This window comes from Bos indicus x Bos taurus, chromosome 8 (genome assembly GCF_003369695.1).
Source record: "Bos indicus x Bos taurus breed Angus x Brahman F1 hybrid chromosome 8, Bos_hybrid_MaternalHap_v2.0, whole genome shotgun sequence".
Taxonomy (NCBI): Eukaryota; Metazoa; Chordata; class Mammalia; order Artiodactyla; family Bovidae; genus Bos; species Bos indicus x Bos taurus.
The window spans coordinates 8,820,947-8,840,959 of record NC_040083.1 but is presented as its reverse complement, the minus strand read 5'-3'; the positions used below and the strand labels follow the sequence as shown (position 1 = coordinate 8,840,959).

The 20,013-nt window shown below is 43.8% G+C and overlaps 1 protein-coding gene across 3 annotated transcripts in view; it reads left to right on the top strand.

Moving 5' to 3' along the window:
- Positions 1–20,013, top strand: part of MSRA (methionine sulfoxide reductase A) — a 383,749-nt gene that overhangs the window by 151,566 nt on the left and 212,170 nt on the right. For all 3 annotated transcript variants that reach the window (XM_027549007.1, XM_027549006.1, XM_027549008.1), the window contains exon 2: positions 8,433–8,501. In XM_027549007.1, coding sequence (XP_027404808.1) covers positions 8,433–8,501 — 69 coding nt within the window. The remainder of the gene's footprint in view (positions 1–8,432; positions 8,502–20,013) is intronic.

The window sequence follows — 20,013 nt, the reverse complement described above, 5'->3', positions numbered from 1 at the left end:
GGTTAACGGTCAGCGTTGATGTCACATCTCCTTATCAATGTTTGATTCCCCTCAGACTATTTTATCTCTTTCTCCTTACCTCTGACATCAGTAATCATTTAATAGATTGAAAATGTATTGATTTCAGTGGAAGCCAATGTTTCTATCCATGACCATTCCTCTTTGTTTCTAATTAAACTCCCAGATTTAGCTGTATCTTCTTCATTTTTAATGTCAAAGGATAGTCGAGAAAAGTTCCCTGTAAGGCTTGTAACAACATATTCCATTTTTTTGATTAGCAGCTTCCACTAAAAATGAAGTTCTAATTCGTTTTCCTGAAACAACAGTCACAGAAAGCAGATTGGTCTGGCCTTACCCCGGTGCAGGCTCGCTTGGCGTGCTCAGGGAGGCTTTGCGGGGGAAAGATTGGTGATGGGCTGAAACAGATTGCAAGGGGAGGTCCGTCCCGTCAGGCTCAGCTGAGCAAAGGGCCCGGGCATTTATCACTGTCACAGGGGGTGGAGGTGGGGGTGGGGATAGAGGCGTCACTGGACCAGTCGGCCCATCAGCGGCCTGACAGCAGATGCTGTGCCACCCAGGGGCAACGCATGTCCTGCTCGAGGCTGCTGCCAGGGTCACAGGAAAGGAGGAAGCCGACCGCTGATTACTAGGGCTCTTTGCTCCAGACAGGCACGGCCTCTTCTCAGGGTGGTGTGTACAGCTGCACGTAAGAGCCGATTCAGCAGTCTCAGTGGCAGACACGGAGCGTCCTAAGTGATGCTAGATGCTGCTGATGAGATGAGAACGTACCTCTGTGGGGCTCATGCTTTAATTCCATTCCCAGGACTCGGATGCTCTGTACCACGCTGGTTATTTTCACACGGGGAACTGACACTGGTAAACGCAAGCTGGGGGCACCAAGTCTCTGAAGGGCAATTTTTTTTAAGCTTTTTATTTTGTATTGGGGTATAGCCGATTAAACCCACTCCAGTGTTCTTGCCTGGAGAATCCCAGGGACAGGGGAGCCTGGTGGGCTGCCGTCTATGGGGTCGCACAGAGTCGGACTTAGCAGCAGCAGCAGCAGCATAGCCGATTAACAAACAAAGGTTGTGATAGTTTCAGGTAAGCAGCGAAGGAACTCATTCTTACATATACATATATCCATCCTCCCCCAAACTCCCCTCCAATCCAGCCTGTGAAGGGCAACATTTTAAAAAACAATACTAAAAAGTATGATCTCTGTGAGATCCTCTATAGGTACATTTGACATCCATCTTTGAAATCTAAAGTATGTTTTAGGATCAATAACAAGCATCCCTTAGAAATCATTTTGGTGTACAGCCACATTTTTCAATACAACTGTTTTCAGCACTGTTATTCATGAAGAGGTCACATTCATCAAACTGACATATAGATCTTAACCCTTCAAGTAAGCTTATTTTAAATGGAATTTCTCATCTCAAGATTGTCTAATTTGGGTGGTCATTAGGAATTACTTGTGTTTAGAGGGGGCAGGGAGATTTCACAAAAATCAGGTGGAGATTTTTCCGTCGATTAATATCACATGCTTAGCATAGATGCCTAAGTTGACATGGTTCTTACATGTGGTAATTAATAACAGTATTACATGAGTGAAATGGAGTCCTAAAAATGAAATGAACAATGATGGAATGCTTTTCTTGGGATAAAGTAGCATGAATTGGGAACTCATGCTTGTCTGAGAATTGTGTGGTAACAGGATGCATTAGGAGCTGTAGGCAGTGCTGCTAACACAGGAGATGTGTGTAGACGTACCTGGTCTGCAGCCCTAACAAGTGGGGCAGAGTCGTTGCTGGTCAGTGAAGAATGAATAGAAGGCAGGCACTGTCTACCCTGTAGTAACACTGACAGCAAACCCGGTGCCTGGCACATAAGCTGTGTTCAGTCATTGTTTTCTGAACTGTAATTTTATTTGGACAGAATATAGATCCCTGTGCCTTGACTTGGTGGAGCAGATATGTCCCCCGAGTCCCTCCATCAGCCTTCCCTCCTCCAGCCCCTGCACGCCTGCCTTCCTGGGTCCATAAGCCCCAGAGCCCTGCACATCAGAGGGGGTGTAATAGGGCAGCCGTGTTTCTGGGCTGGGTTGGTCCTGAAGTCCCTGAGCATCCCCAGTGGCACTCAACATGCAGGGGCCGTGGGCTCAGGGACAGGCAAGAGTTCCAGGTACTCTGGAACCCTGGAAAGAAAAGGATCCTTACGTGATCAAGCAGTAAGCAATCTACTCATTGGTTATTCTCAGTTAAGAGTTTCTCTCGTTTCTCTTGCTCTTTCTCCTCCTCAAAGAAAACAGAGGAACAGGGTTCAAAGGAAAATGTTTAGATTTGCACAACTTGAAAATCTAGGTAAGATCTAGATTTCTTCTTTTATTTTACTGTTTCCCCACTTTAATGTTTATATATATTACTATTTTCTGATGTCATGATAAAAAAAAAAAAAACTACTAATGGTCATACTTTTTAAATTGCTATGTATTATTCCATCTGAGGCTGTGTCACAGTTTACTTCATTGTCTCCCTTTTGGTGAGCCAAGTAATGGTTTTTCATTCTTATAATCAGTTCTGCTGTAATTTGTGTTGTTTAGTTGCTCAGTCGTGTCTGACTCTTTGAGACCCCATGGACTGTACCCCACCAGGCTCCTCTGTCCATGGGATTCTCTAGGCAAGAATACTGGAGTGGGTTGCCATTCCCTCCTCCAGGGGATCTTCCCGACCCAGAGGTCGGACCCATGTCTCCTGCATTGGCAGGTGAGTTCTTTCCCACTGAGTCACCAGAGAAGCCCTTGTTTGGAAACCTTTGCCTCAGTTCTGATGATTCCCTAAGGTAGAAATAATTCACTTGTGAGGTTTGTCACAGCTCAAATGACTGAGAGTAACATAGGACACAACTTGGTGGCTGAACAGCAACAGCAACAACTCAGGACATGTTTAAGTTGGTTGTGATGTGTGGGGTGAATAACGTGATGGTGGGGGCTCACACCACCGGGTGGTCTGCAGCCCTGAGGCTTTAGTCCAGTCCAGGGATGGTTCTGGGCCCAGCAGTGGGCCTGGACTCCCAGGACAGTGGCAGCAGTTACAAGACTCTTCAGTTAGCTGGTGTCGCCAATATGACCTGCCTGGAGAGGCTTGACCCTTTAGGAGAACGTGGGGGCCCACTCTCCAGCCCCCGACGAAATACTTTGCCATTTACCTTATAAATCCATGCCCTCCCCACCCAGAAGATAGAAATTTTAGCTCTCAACTTGAGCACAGGACACAGCACTAATCGCCAGGTAGTTTGTGTCTGTATTTGCATTGTTGCAAGTACATGGTTGAAGAGTTTTACTGTGTTTTTGTCAAGGAAGAAGACAGTAATAAAGTCTGAAGTGCATTAGACATTCATAAAACAAAACAAGAAGCAGCGTCAGTATCATCTTGTAAAGCTTTTGAACGTGTTCCTCCGAGCCCCGCACCAAATCCCCTTCAGAATCTCTCCGAGAGTTGACTTTGACCCAGTCTTGCTCTAATTAACCTCCCTGCTCCTCAAGCACTGGGCTTTCAAGATAAATGGAAATCTATTCCTCGTCCTCACACGCCCTTGACTGAGGACACGTCACGGCCATCAGCCCAGGTCGTCCCCCTGGAGTGCGGCACTTTGGAACGTGTGCCCACAGCGCCCAGCCAGCCAGACGGGAGGCACCCGCCTGCTGGGCCGGGCAGCAGATGTCCTTGTCAGACGGACAGACCCCTCCTGTCTCCTGCTCTGCTGGTGATCAATACTCTCAGTGCCCAGTCAATGAGAGATGGCTCTGTTTAGTCAGTTTGATTGTTTCTGTGGTGAAATGTGCCACCACTTTTGAAAAAAAAATTATAAATGCTTTTTAAAAAATATTTTTAATTATAAATTATAAATGCTCCTCACCCTCCAGTCTCATCTGACCTTTAGAATATGCTTCAGCAGTCTCAGGTTCTTTGGCCCCCGAGTACTTGCCTGAGCAGAGTGTCAATGGGAAGCTGCCCTTGGTCTGCAGGACTAGAACTGCCCTTGCTTGGTTTTTAACACCTCCCCTGTTCGCTCCTTCTGGAATGGAAAGTAGCACACAGTATCTATTCTCTTATCCATAAAGCCGTATAGAGTCTGGAGGCTTTCAAAGAGTCTTTTTAAAAAATTGCAATGGGTGATGTAGAAATGAGAAGGAAAAATGGCTTCTTTCTTTGTACCATCTTTATGGTTTATTCACTGAGACCAGGAATAGCAGAATGATTTCATCACACATGCCTTTCCTGAGGAATAAGAGACTCTGTGGGGTGCTAAGTCCAGACGAGATTTTGTGGTCATAGTCGGGGAATTGTGAAAGTGTGCTGGGATTGATTAATGATGTCTGCCATGGACGTGGACGCGGAGGAGAGGTACATGTGTGCCGTGTATTTGCCAGTCCTGACTCAGATCTTGGGTGAAGCAAGTCCACATGTAGATGCTGATACAAGCCTGACAGTTGTGTGTATTGTGCGCCAGGCACTCTTCTCAGTGCCTTACGTATATTAACTCCTTTGATTCTCAGAGCAACCCGTGAGGTAGGTACGGATGAGGAAATGGAAGCACAGAGAGGCTGCGTTGCTGAGCCAAGGTCATACGACTAGGCAGCGGGAGAGCTGAGATTCAGGGTCAGACAGTTTTATCGCAGAGTCCAGGTCCTTAGCCCTAGATTCTGCACTCTTTATCCTTGGCTAATGCTGTGTCTTTGCTCTCCAGGGAGTGATGTAAGGCTCAGCTGTGGTTCAGAAAAAGATGCAAGATCAAGTTTAGAGCCTTGTTATCTTTGGGCCTCAGGCTGCAGAATGAAAGATAAGACAGAGTCCCGGAGAGCCTGGGCAGTGAGGAGGGAGTTGCTTATGAACTTCCTCCTTCCTCTCTGGGTAGCATGTCCAGTCTTTCCACTTCTACCTTCTCAGACGGGAGAAGGTGGTTTGGAAGGGAAGAGGAATGGTGTTTAGGGACTGGAACAGAGGAGTTCCTTGGTCTCCAGGCCATCCGACTGGGGAGACTTTCTGAGTGGCCTTTTTCAATGATCATTTATGTATAAGGGACACATGCGTGTGTATGTAGAGATACATCAGTGTATCAAATAATAATCTTTCATAATGGCTAAAGAGGGACTTTTTAGTACCTTAGTAGTTTGTTTCTCGTCATTAATTTAGCAGCTATTCATTAAACACCTATGTTGGGTCTTACAATGTGCGGAAACTGTGGGAACCATGAACCCATATGAGCCCTGCCTTCTCTGAGCTTGTAGTCTACTCGCTGAAATAATGACTAAGTGTAGGGTGCAGCTCTGACTGTAGTCGAGGGAATGAGGGGCGGAGGTGGCCAGACCACATGGGTTTTTGAAGCTGCATTGAAGAGTTCTGATTTCTGCGTATGAGCAGTGGGAAGCCATGGAAAGTGGGGGAGAGGACCAGGGACTTGGTGTTATATAATCAGTTAAAAGATAATTGTGATGATAATGGGAAGAATGAATTGGAGAGGGGATATGGAAGAGCTGGAGGTGCTTGTAAGGGTCCAGGGCAGAGACCATAAGAGTTGGGACGAGGGTGGTTTGGGTGGTGAAGGGAAGAAGTGAAAGGATTCTAAAGCTATCTGAAAGGCAAAATTAGCCAGATCTGGTGATGGATTAGGTATGCGTAGCAAGGGAGAGAGAATGGGCAAGGATGCCCCGAAAGTAGGAGTATGTGGTCCTATTCCCAGGGGTAGGGATGCTGGAAGAGGGTCCGGTTTGGTGAGGAAGGTCATCCTGCATTGGAAGTGCTTTTGAGCTGTGCCCGAGGAGATGTCAAATAAGCCACAATGTTTATGGAAGCCATGTAGTGGTTTGGCTGGCTATACATATGTCCTGATGGACTGTCCTGGGACACTAAGTGCTGCAGAACAAATTTTAGAAATCTACAGCTTTGTTGACTTCGAAAAATTCAAACAAACATTTTCATCTGGGAAGTAAGAATCTAACAATGACAAAGACAACTGATAGTGATAAATATCTTGCATAATATTCATAGTTATTTTTGGTTTTGCATATTTCTCTGCCAGTCTTTTCCCACAAGCATTCATATTTTTGTTAGCCGTCATTATAGTCTGCATTCAGTATGTAATAGCATTGTTTTCACTTACTATTATCCCAAATATTTTTTCACATTTCTATTTCTCTCTCAAATACTGTGTTTAAAATGTTACATGATATTCCATGCTTGTGATAAATTATGAATGATAATTTTCTATGTTTTGATAATGTTTGATAATGATAATGTTTCTCTGTTTTTGGATATTTAGTTGATATAAAGATTTATTACCAGTAGTACATGAGTAAATATTATGTCTACCACCTTTTTTTTTTTTCTCTCGCATTTTTCTTTAAATTCTCATGAGTGAGCTTAGTGGGTTAGCCTTTGAATGGGATTATAGCTCTTTGATATATGTTTTAATACCTCTGACAGGGGCTCTGGGGTCCTAACTATAGAATAGAGCTGTGAGTTCCTCGTGGAGCCTCACCACCTTCCTTTGGATTCAGTAACCAATGATCCTACCATTGTCTGAACACTGTCCAAGGTACCACGGCCACCTGTGACCTTACCTCCTGCATCTGCTGGAGGGGCCAGTTAGTGCCTTGAGACTGTAAGGCTCGTGAGCCAGGTTCAGCCTGGTTCCTCCCCTTCACCCAGTTCTTCTGTTCCTCAAACAGTACACCGTTGCTTAGGAACCTGTGGAGGCCCCTGAAATGATGGAAGAGAGGAAGGAATCGACTAACCTAGACTGAACCTTATCAGCCTCCAGGCTCTAAAAGACCTGTGGTCTGTGGTGTGGTGCCACGGCGGCTGTGGTGTAGCTGTGGTGCTCCGGCGGCTGCCTAGGGTCTTGTGGGTTTGGATGGGAATCTCAAGACCTTTTATGATCAGGTGCCTGCCTACCAATCTATCCTTAAGTGCCGCTGCTTCTCAACACATCACCTTTACTTGCCTGGACTAGTCTGTCCTCTGGCCCAGGACAGTGTCTTGGCTGCATCGACTTCTGGCTCTCACTCGAGTTGCTCCCTCACCCTCTGCTTTTCTGAGTCCTAGTCCTCCTTTTAGACTCGACACTAACTGTAATTTCCCCAGGTCCCTGGCTCCACCTTGCAGCTGACTGTCCCTCTGCTGCAAACCCTTCCAGTACCTTTAGTCCCCACTCCAGGACTTAGCACATCATTGTAAACTTGCTTTTGAAATTTTACCTCTTGAAGATAATTGTACACTCCTCATAAAGGCAAGAATCATGTCAGTCTCCACCCAACTCTGCCAAAGCCCTCAGTACCTAGCTTTAGTGCTGAGCCCTGTGCCAGAGCTCAGTAAATCTAATGTGACCCATTAGATCAAAATATCCATGCACCATGATGCAGTGTCGAAGTGTTTTCGATGTAAATGTCCATGTTCCCAAATTGCTTAGGCTACTCATAGATGGGCCATACTCAGATCTTCTCTTACCTGGTTTTGGTTTGGGAGCTATGAGAGTAAGTTAAGGCTGGAAAACCATAAGCCGGTCACTTTTAATTTCTAAGTCCTTGATATGCATTCAGGTGGAAGGGTGACTGGCAGATGTGATGAGGCTGGATGAAGGGTAGTAGGAAGCAGTGAAATGAAGGTCTGTCTGGTCTTTAAGAAGGCAAGTGTCATTGGCCCCTGAAATGGTGCTTGACTTGCGAAATGATGCTGTCTGCAGTGTTACCCTGTTGTCTTTTTATTATGGTTATTTTAATACTTATGCGTTTATTTCTTTGGTTGCGTTGGGTTTTAGCTGCAGCAGATCTTTGTTGTGCCATGCGGGATCGTTTGTTGTAGTGCACAGACTCTCTAGTTGTGGCACACAGGCTGCATTGCTCCTCAGCATGTGGGATCCTAGTTCTGCAACCAGGGTTCTCACCTGCATCCCCTGCTTGGCAAGGCAAATTCTTAACCACTGAACCACTAAGGAAGTCCCTACCCTGTAGTCTTTACAGCTTACTTCTGATCATCAGCAATCCTCAGGGAGAGCCACCGCAGTTCACCCCGAGCCCCACGCTCCCTTTGTTCTCCAGGGCATGTCCTGGCACAGAGGGACCCTCTGGCCGGGAGTCAGGAGCTTCCAGGCCGGCTGGCTTTGCCACCCCCAGCTGCACGGCTCTGCACATACTCGGGCCTGGGAGTGCTCACTGGTGAAATGCCATGCCCGAATGAGGCCATCTCTGGGCTTTTTTGTAACTGAGATTTAAAAAAAATAATAATTGAAACTCTCTTAAGAGGGTGAACTTTAGTGCTGTTTCTAACTAAAAATGAGAAATAGGCTCTCTGACACATTTAATGACATGTGTTAGTATGTGTGTAGAACTTTACACTTAACTTGATTTTCTTTCTTTCTTTCTTTTTTTCTAGCCAAACATCATGTCAATGGCAACAGAACAGTTGAACCTTTCCCAGAGGGAACACAGATGGCTGTATTTGGTAAGATATCAATTCTGAAAGAAAACCCAAATTGTGTGCAAAGACTCGTGCCAAATTTCTGAGTTTTAGCAAGTGTCCTCAGGGCTTCAAAATCTGGGCTCTTCTAGATATTTACAAGTTGTTGCAGCCAAAAAATTATCGAGTTCTTAGAATTTCAGGGATCAGAAAAGCTTATTCTATAGAATTTAGTATGCTTTCCTTCCTCACTTTGCAAGTCAAATATCAAACTGTATATTTACTATTCTTATGTCCACACTCTGAATTAACCTGATAATTTAGGAGTTGAGTTTTTCTTCCCTAGGAAAGATTTTTTCCGTATACACATATACATATATATGTGCATGCTCAGTCTCTTCAGTCGTGTCCGACTCTTTGCGACCCCGTGGACTGTAGCCTGCCAGGCTCTTCTGTCCATGGGATTCTCCAGGCAGGAATACCGGAGTGGGTTGTCATTCTCTTCTCCAGGGGGTCTTCCTGAACCTAGGTCCTCTACATTGCAAACAGATTCTTTACTGTCTGAGCCACCGGGGAAGCCTATATGTATACATACATGTACTATACATACATGTGTATATGCATAAAAGCTGGGGTTCAAATAGCTTTGAGATGTTATTCCACAGAGATCAATCTAATTGAACAGTCTCTTTCTCCTCCATTATGAACTGAGCATATTCCTGTTTTTTGTTTGTTTGTTTCTCTGGTTCCTTCCCCTTAGCCTTTAGACACATTCTCTGATCTCTTTCATCCTAAAGCCCTCAATTCCCCTGACTTCACACCCCCTCCAGCTTCCATCTCCCCTTTGGTCCTGATGGAAGTCTCCTGCAAGGGCTTTTGATGTAAAATTGCTTTAGCCAGAAATTAGCCTTCTGACAACAGTGTCTCTAAATTAGCATATTCAGGATAAAATGTTTCCCTAATCCCAGAGTTAGTCATCACTGATGATTAACCCTGGAGAGTTATGAAACAGGGACCCACTTCTGCCCAGGTGTTTGTAAATCTTGCTGTGTGTGGGCTGTCACCTTTTAAAATATACTGGTCAGTAATTAGAAGTTCTAATGCCCAGAAATTTAAACGCAGTATCTGGTTTTTGTAGAAAAAAGCATTTGTTGTTGTTCAGTCACTAAGTTGTGTCTGACTCTTTTCAACCACGTGGACTGGAGCATGCCAGGCTTCCCTGTCCTTCACTGTCTCCTGGAGTTTGCTCAAATTCACGTCTACTGAGTCGGTGATGCTGTCTAACCATTTCATCCTCTATCGCCCCCTTCTCCTTTTGCCTTCAGTCTTCCCAGAAGAAGGGAAAAAGTCGGCTCCAGTGAGTCGGCTCTTTGTGTTGGGTGGCAAAAATATTGGAGGTTTAACTTCAGTATCAGTCCTTCCTATGAATATTCAGGGTCGATTTTCTTTAGGATTGACTGATTTGATCTCCTTGCATTAGTTATTACTATAAGATGTGTGCTCACTGTTTGATTTGTTAAGTTTCCTCTGAGAAATTACATTCAATGACAGCATTTTTACTCAAGTCATAGGCCAAGCTGAGTGTCTGTTACCAGGGCACGAAAAGAGTCATGTAATTGTACAAAGGGTTCTTTCGGTGTCTTTTAGCTTTGTGAACCCCCAGAAACTAGGTTAGAAACTAGGTTCCATGTCATACTGGGAAATGTGAAATGAGACTGACTGGTCATAGATTTCCTCCTGTCCTGATATTTTAGGAAAGACTCTTTCCCAAAGGACTAATAATGTTGTTGGCCACATAATTGAAAATATCAGTGCATAAAGCTCTGTAGCGGGATTATTATTACTATAAGTTTGTGAAAGGTTTGCTTTAGAGTGACTTCCCTAAAAATCCTAACCCAAGGCCTTCATTGTTTGACTGGGCAAGCAGCTCCCCCTCTCCCAGCCTCAGTTTTCTTAGCCATGGAGTGGGGAGGCTGATGGGGTTCCTCTGAGACTCTCCCCTTGGCTTCTGCATCTTCCGTACTCCAGGCTGTAGGCTCATCTGGCTGCAGGCTACCCTGGGAAGCCCACTGTGAATGGCCAAGGGGTGTGCTTTTAAAAGAAACAAATTGTGTACCTAACCTCTACCAGTGCAGAAATATACAGATCGTAAACCAGAATAACATCCCCTGACATCTGAGGAGTTTTGCTTTATTAGAACTGCAGTTTGCCTCTTCCAGGTGCTTAAATGAAGGCCTCTGCTTTGGTTAACTGCACGCAAACATTTGATATTTGTGCTTTCAAAACCATCCTCTCTTGATATAGCTTGTCCACCTGGTCTGTGCTGGGGAGTGGATGGGTTTTGGGGTGGGGTTCCGTCATTCAAGTTGTTTATAGTTGTACTGAAAAAGTAAGACTAACTGCAGCTTCTTGACACGTCTTGGGCATTTAGTCCTCACAGTACCTTGTAAAGCTGGTCGGAGTACATAATCCCCTTCTCAGAGAGCTCATATGATTTATCACAAGTCCCTCAGCCATAGAGATGATGGAGCTCAAATGTGAGCCTAGGTCTAACTGACCGGAAGTCCACACTCTTTTCCTCATGTCCCCGGACACTTGGCTCTGGTTACAGGAGTCCTGGGACAGTCTGGTAGAGTCAGAATTGCCTTTCGGCTAGATCATCCATGCACAAAAGCATGATTTCCAGCCAAGTCAATTTAGCAAATTGATTTGTGAATTTCTGTGCATTTCCAGAGTGCTCTGAAGGACTCTTGAGATACAGCTTTTGCCGGGAAAACACTGCTTGGAGTGACATCTCCTACTATTTATCATTTCCCCCCATCTGATCTTAGTAGCAAGCATTAACATGCAGGAGAATGTCTTACATCAACTTCCCTGCGAGGTCACCAAAGCAACAGTGGCATTGTGTACTCGTCCAAACTCATTCTTTAGCCTGGGAAGGCTTTAGTATTTTATGCCAACAGAGTATCAGCTATTCCTGTTTCATTATCTGTCAGTTAATCATTTGAATGGACCTTATGGAATGCTGTCTAAATATAAACTTTTAAATTTAATCCACTCTGAAAATGCACTCCCATTAGCATTTAGCTTAGGATGGGTGATGTAAGGAAGGGTACAGTGAGGGTCAAGGGCAGGTTTCATTCTAAGAAATGTATGAATGTGTTATTATGTCAAGTGGCCAGATAATGTATGGACAGTTCCTTAAAAGCTGTTTCTGGCATGCAGTCTTCAAAGATTATTTTTAAGACAAGACGTTCATTTTTTTCAGGCTCTCTTTTGTGGCCCAGTTAGTTTTACCCTTGTCTTGTTTTTCTGTGATCACTGTTCTTTAACTTTTCATGGCTCTTTTCTTCCCTCCGCACTTTAGGACAATGATAATGAAGGTAATAGGCCTGCTCTCCCGGTGGGCTTCTCCTCGTCTGTGCGTGTTGCTCTCTTTCAAGTCAGTGGGAGCCCCTTTTTCACAGGCTGGGGAAGTGGACCCGAACATTTTGCAATTACTGAGTGTCTTTGTTCCTGGCGGCTGAGTGCCCAATGGCAGCCAGCCCTTTGATCACACCACAGCCCTGTGAAGTGGGCATCACTGGGCGCTTTTAGAGACGGAAAAACTGAGGCACCCAAAGATGAAAGAGATCTGGTCAAGTAAAGGGAGTGCTTCCTCTGGCACAAGGACATCCCTGTGACAGTTGCCCACATGCTGTGCCTGACTTTGAAGGGTCCTCTCCAGCTCTCCGTATCTTAGTGAAAGTGAACAGAGGACCCCTCCACCCAGGCAAAGAGCATGAGCCCCTGCCTCTGTAGTGGTCATTCTCAAGTATGGAACAGCTATTCAGTTTACTAAAGGTACTCCATCGTCAGGAAGAGTTATCATTTCCAAATAAGATAGGAATTTGTTCATTGAGAAGAGTGCAGAGAAATCAGGGGTGTGTGGGGCGCCAGCCTTAATATGTGAAGAGTTTTAGTGCAATCTGAAAAAGTGAGATACAGAGTTTTAAAACTTTCGAGTTCAATACTTGATCATAACACTTATTATCCAAACTCAGATACTTTTAGGAGTGAAAAGGGTGCTGTTAAAAAATGTTATGTATTTAAAAATTTTTATTGGAATGTAGTTGCTTTATAATATTGTGTTACTTTCTGCTGCACAGCAAAGTGAATCAGCCACACGTGTATCCCCTCTCTTTTGGATTTCCTTCCCATTTAGGTCACCATGACGCAGTGAGTAGAGTTCCCTGTGCTATACACACATACACGTACTCACACATAAGAATCCTAATGAGAGTGTGTATTGTAAGCTATTGTGCCAAGAATAATAAATACATTGAGTAAAGTTGCATTGAAAAATAATGAACTTAGAGATATAAAAGGAAATAAAAATTCCAACACAGTAGCCTTCCCTTATGTACCACAGAGTCAATACCAGTAGTTACATTAACTTCCAAGATTTTACTCAGTATACCTGGCTGTTGTTATATTCTTTCTAAATGCCTTGAAATGAACAGTTAATTCATATTTATACCTGGCTTATAGCACTTAAGTAAGAGATGGGGAATTATCTGATTATACCTTTGCAATTCTAATATTGTACTAGTACCGTCCAATGGGGCTTCCCTGGTAGCTCAGTGGATAAAGAATCCGTCTGCAATGCAGGAGATATAGGACACGCAGGTTTGAACCCTGGGTCAGGAAGATCTCCTGGAGGAGGACATGGCAACCCACTCCAGTATTCTTGCTTAGAGAATCCCATGGACAGAGGAGCCTGGTGGGCTACAGTCCATGGTGTTGCACAGAGTCGTACACAACTGAGCAACTAACACACACTGTCCAGTGCTGTAGGGCAATGAACTCTTCATCAGTAGAGGTATTCAAATGGGAAATCAATTCTACCTAGTTGGGAAGTGGAAGTAAATAACTTTTAAGAGGTTTTCTTCTCAATTAATGAGAATTGTCTTTGTTTCAGAGTGTTAAACCATTTTGTAAAAAATTACTTCTAACTGTAAATTCTTTGGTGCTGTCGTTTAGAAACCCCCATCTAGGCAGTTTGGTGAGAGGTAAAAATTCTGCAGTGAGAGGCTGCAGTGGTCAGGAAATGATAGATGACAAACAACAACAGCAGAAGTAGCTCAGGGAATTCTTAAGGTTATTCTGGGTTTTAGGCTCCCCCCAGCCTGGCAGATCAACATTCAGAAAACGAAGATCATGGCATCTGGTCCCATCAGTTCATGGCAAATAGATGGGGAAGCAGTGACAGACTTTATTTTGGGGGGCTCCAAAATCACTGCAGATGGTGACTGCAGCCATGAAATTAGAAGATACTTGCTCGTTGGAAGAAAAGATATGACCAACCTAGACAGCATATTAAAAAGCAGAGACATTACTTTGCCAACAAAGGCCTGTCTAGCCAAAGCTATGGTTTTTCCAGTGGTCATGTATGGATGTGAGAGTTGGACTATAAAGAAACCTGAGCGCTGAAGAATTGATGCTTTTGAACTGTGGTGTTGGAGGAGACTCTTGAGAGTCCCTTGGACTGCAAGGAGATCCAAGCAGTCCATCCTAAAGGAAATCAATCCTGAATATTAATTGGAAGGACTGATGCTGAAGCCGAAACTCCAATACTTTGGTCACCTGATGCGAAGAATTGACTCATTTGAAAAGACCCTGATGCTGGAAAAGATTGAAGGTGGAAGGAGAAGGGGATGACAGAGGATGAGATGGTTGGATGGCATCAGCAACTCGGTGGACATGAGTTTGAGTAAGCTCCGGGAGTTGGTGACGGACAGGGAAGCCTGGCATGCTTCAGTCCATGGGGTCACAAAGAGTTGGATACGACTGAGCGACTGAACTGAACTGATCCTGGCAGGGATAGCTCTGGAAACTCAAACTACTACAAAACCTGTTTTCTGTGTCCTAGTCTTTTGGGCTCTTCAAACAAGAGGAAGCAAAAGACAACCCAAGACATCATGAGAATGTACTGTGATCTTGTTACACTTCTCTGTTTCTAGCCACAGAGCCAAGAATTTGCTAAACTCTTTCCCAACTAGCTGTGTGGGAGGACTGATCCCAGAGCAGGGGCCAGTGGCTGTCAGAGGCCCATAGACATGCCCCACCTCAGGGGACACACCTTCTGTAGGAGAAGGGCTCATTGTCTGTAAGATGAACCAATCATAAGATATCTGCACCCCCCTCCCCACCCCGAATTGAATCAGAGGTGATTTTTGAAACAGCCACAGTTATTTTGTCTCCTGGCCAAGAACACAGCATTGAAAGCAGCAGACAATATGTCAGACTTCAAAGGAAAAATATATTGGTGTCTCGTTGGCCAGGATCCAACATTATGTTGGTAAATAATCAAATCCCGGTGTGGCATATTTCTCCCTGAACCTTGACTGAAAACTATGGAAGACTATTCTGTGAGCTGTGGAGCGGCAGTCACTCATTCCAAGGAAAAGGCCAGAAAGAATGACTTTGAAATGTGTTTATAATTAACCAAACAATCTAAATTCACAAGATGGTTAGAACAGCAGGCTGCTCACTGGTGCGAACTTCTGAAGTGAGGAGGCACTTGGGGAAGCCAAAATAGGCCTTTCTCAGGGTAATCTGAGACACCTTTAAGGGACATGTAGCTGGTCATGTGGAGACATGCTTTAAGACACATTTTATTTTATGTGTCTTTTGCATGTGTGTAATGATCTCAGCTTTCATTTCCTTTTTGAGTGTGGAAAGGTCAAATAACAGGGGCAAGGCGGGGAGAGACTTTTCAAAGTGCCATGTTGAAAATTCCTTTTGTTGTGTGTGGCACTGCCCAGGATTGTCCTGGCCCTGGTCCTGGTCCAGAAGGCACAGGCATGGTGTTGGAGATGCCCGTCCTGGGGTGGGGAGGGTGAGAGCATGGCAGCTGGAGGTTGGTGGGGATTTCTGTGTCTGGAGAAAGCAACTGCACCCTTGGTAGGAAGCAGTGGGTCAAGTAGTGTCTGATAAAGTAACCCTTGATTGGTCTGGAGATCACGTATCCATCAACCCCAACCACGTGGAACACTTGTAAGAACCAGAAAGTAAGCACACCCTCCCACCAAAAGTTGCAGGGTCCCTGAAGAACTCAGAATTCACAGACATCTTTGGAGTTAGGTGATGGGCTTCCCCAATAGCTCAGACGGTCAAGAATCTGCCTGCAATGCAGGAGACCTGGGTTCGATGCCTGGGTGGGGAAGATCCCCTGGAGCAGGGAATGGCAACCCACTCCAGTATTTGTGCCTGGAGAATCCCACAGACAGAGGAGCCTGGCAGGCTACAGTCCATGGGGTCACAAAGAGTCGGACACGACTGAGTGACTGAGCATGAGCCCTGTTATTTCTTTCAGTGGAGTTTTAAAAAATGCTTAATTTTTCATTCTTTATTATGAAAAATCTCAACCATGTGTAAAAGTAGACTAATATAGTGAAGCTTCAGTAACTCAGCTTCAGCAGTTGTCACTCAGGGATTATGTGCTTCATCTCTGTTCCTACTCACACTCTCTTCTCCATCCCAGGTTGTTTCACAGCAAATCTCAGGTATCATATCATTTCATCCCAGGAATAGTTAGGCACGTATCTCTTTCTAAGAGCAGATTTTAAGAAAACGTACCACAATGCCATTATCATACCTCAAAAAATAGTTCCATAATATCATCAAATATCCCATGAGTGCGTATTTCTACTCTTGTCTTATAAATGTTTTTTCAAACCATCCCTTTGAATCAAGATCCAAATAGAGTCCATATACTGCAATTGATTTAGTCTCTTTTGGTCTATAAATTCACCCTTCTATCTATTTTTCCTTATAATTTATTTGTTTAAAAAACTAGATCATTTATTCTGGTACTGTCTCCTTCAGCCTGGATTGCATGAACATGCTTGTAAAGCCTCTGTATTTTCTGCAAATTGGAAATTAGAAGACTGATCAGAATCCATAGGTGGGGTGTGTAAGCATCCAGGAGACATTGAATAACTGGTTCTCTCTCTTTTGGTGAAGTCAGCAGCCCCTAATGATCATTGTCTTAATCTGTTATTTTATTAGAAGCTGCAAGATGGTGGTATTTAAATTCTTGCATTCCCCTTTATTTATGGCCTACAATATTTCTAAAAAAAGAAACTTCCCTTTATCAACAATTTGGTTACCTTGACCTCCGGTTGATTAGGAAAGCAACTTCGTTTTTTTTCCCTATGTTTACTGTTTTGCTCCATGTATCTGAATATGGATTAAATGTATATTCATGAGTCAGAAGCATGTATAAGTATAGTTGCTTAAGTCAAAAGTGATTTAACAAGTGATGGAAACCTCTTTAATTGGACTGAATGACCATTTTCACTTGGGCATTTAATCAACCTATTAAAACTTGTAACCATTTGGTCAAACATTTGAAAATATAATCACAGTAGACAGATTGCCTCAACAGATTTGGGTAAAACAAAGAAGCAGGCGCACAGTCAGGTGGCAGAAGCAAAGCTGGATCTGAGGGGCCACCATCTTCTCTCTAGTTCTCGCCCCAGATCTTGTGACCAGATGCTCCTGGGCATGTCCCAGTCCTGAACTTCCACAGCCCAGGGTGTAAAAGCAACTCCAGAGAGGGCCTAAGGGCTCGGGGCTGGCTGGCTTCTAGAGGTGACATGCTTTCAGAATATCAAAATGATGACAATGTATGAGGATCCAAGCAGTGACAAAGCCTTCCCAGGAATGCTGCCCACTGCAAAGACTAACAGCTGGGCTCTCTCACCTGGAGCTCTTTTTTATGTTTTTGGCTTAATATTGTGACTGTGTTAGAGGTAACAGGAGACATATTTATCAGGGTGCGTTTTCTCTGCTTTCCAGTTTTTACAGACAGAGTAGGTAAAACCGTCTGTGATTCTCACTGCCAAATATTTTGAAATTCAAGAAGGGAAGCTATTTACTGACTCATTTTTGGTCTCATTTTATTTTTATTATTTATTATTTAATATGTTTTTTTGGTAAGTTGTCTCAAATTCTTCTTTTGGAATAATGCTGTGTATAAGTAAAGTAAATAAAAGTAAAGTAATTCCTATGAATGAAATTTCTTATGCCCAATGCAACAGTTTTTGTTTGTTTGTTTGTTTTGTTTTTTTAAGGGCAAGGAAATATAGCACAGGGAGCTTAGCCAGTACTCTGTGATGACCTAGAAGGGTGGGACGGGAGGTGGGTGGGAGGGAGGTCCAAGAGGGTGTGTATGTATATATACATATGTATATATGTATCGGAGAAGGCAATGGCACCCCACTCCAGAACTCTTGCCTGGAAAATCCCATGGACAGAGGAGCCTGGAAGGCTGCAGTCCATGGGGTCGCTGAGGGTCGGACATGACTGAGCGACTTCACTTTCACTTTTCACTTTCATGCATTGGAGAAGGAAATGGCAACCCACTCCAGTGTTCTTGCCTGGAGAATCCCAGGGATGGGGAGCCTGGTGGGCTGCTGTCTATGGGGTCGCACAGCTGATTCATGTTGTCATACAGCAGTAACTAACACAATATTATTAAACCATCATGTGTGTGTGTTAGTCGTTCAGTCATGTCCAACTCTTTGTGACCCTATGGATTGTAGCCTGCTGGGCTCCCCTGTCCATGGAATTCTCCAGGCAAGAATACTGGAGTGGGTAACCATTCCCTTCTTCAGGGGATCTTCCCGACCCAGGAATCGAACCCAGGTTTTCTGCATTGCAGGCAGACTCTTTACCATCTGAGCCACTGAAGGGCATCCAGGTATGGCTCTGGGCAGAACCTGGAGGGAACACAGTTCTTGAAATAAGGGAAACAAACTTGGTAAGCACCACACTGAACCAGCCTTTTCCCTGAGGGCACTTCCAAAAGTTCACAGTTGCTTATTTAAAAGAGTAAGAGCAAGCAGGCGAATAGAAAGTGTCTCCCTTACTAGGCTGAAGGGGCAGAGTCTAAGGGCGGCTAGAGTACCGGTAAGTCACTGGGAAACATTCCATAAGGAAGGAGTAATAGAAAGAAACAAACAAAAGAGATTAATAGTTAAAGGAAAAAAGTCAATAGAAGCAGACCAAGAGGTGAGTCCGATGTTTAAATTAGCAGACGAGGATCAAAAATAGATATTATAAATACATGAAGCAATTTACAGGAAAAAGATGGACAGGGTGGGGTAATAGAGTAATATCAACAGAGAAATGTAAACTATAAAATAATGAAATAGAATTTCTAGGACTGAAAAACACAGCATCTGAAATTTAAAGAGCTATTACTGGATTATCTTCACAGGAGATTGGACTTTACATTAGAAGTGATCAGTAAACTTGAAGACAAGTCAATAGAAATTATCTACACAAAAGGACAGAGAGAAAAAATAATTTAAAAAAATGAAGAGAGCCTTGGTAATTATGAGACCATGTCAGTTGGTCTAATGTATGTGTAATTGGAGTGTCAGAAGGAGCCCAGAGAGAGATACTGGGGCAGAAATACATGTTTGAGGAAATAATAGCCATAAATTTGATGAAATATTATTGGGAGGTAGTCAAGATAAATGCCAAAACTGGAGAGTCAAACGCAAGGCTCAAATCAGGACCAAGGAATAAAGTTTTGCGTGGGCATAAAGACTTAGTGATGGAACAGCAACAACAGCAAAGATTAATAAACATGGATGCATATATAGTGGGGAGGATCTGTTTTTCTCAAAGGCCACCCGTTTCCCCATTTTCACTCTCTTAACTCCTTCTAGAAGGCGTTGTTCCCCCTTCTCTGGTTCCATGGTGATGTTGAGATGGACTCAGACTTGGGTTCAGATCCTAGCTCTCCTTCTCACTAGGAAATCATTGCAATCTGCATCCTGGAATCATCATTTATTAAATGAAAATAATGATAACTTTTTCACAGGGCAGGTCTCAATGGTATAGACTACGTGCATTTTATAGAGTCACAATGGCCATATCATCGTAGGCACTCAACAAATAATAATTTCTTTCTTCTGCTAAACTGAATCCTCATTGTGGTTAGCTGGCATCACTACCCACCCAGTTAGCCAGGTTAAGGAAATTGTGCTTTATCTTAAGGGCAACAAGAACCATAGAGATGCTTTTCACCAACTGTCCTCCCACCAACTGTACCATACCGTTCCTTCTTGACGAAGTGGAATGATCCAGGCTGACCTGAGCCTCCCTTTAATGTTTTTCTGTTTCTCAGGAAAGATAAGAAGACGGTCCGATTGTACTTCGTGGTTGCAGATTATCTGGGCGGCCTTTCAGGAAAATTCCTTTATCTGGAGTTTCTTTTCCGCCTCCACGTGTCCTACATTTTCTCTTAGGATTCAGCTAGAACTGAAGGCCTTCTGCTGTGTTAATCAGCACCCACTGGCAAATGTCATGTTCATTTGTTCACAGAAATTCCATCAATCTCTCACCCACTGTAGAAGGGAAAACAAATTTGCAAGTGCCTAGAGAAGGCATGGCCCATGAACAGACATATCTAGGAAATAGAGTAATACTAAAGGATGCTTCCTAGGAAAACTGAATACTATTTTTTTTTTCTTAAGGCTTTCTTTTCTTTGCCCCGGCG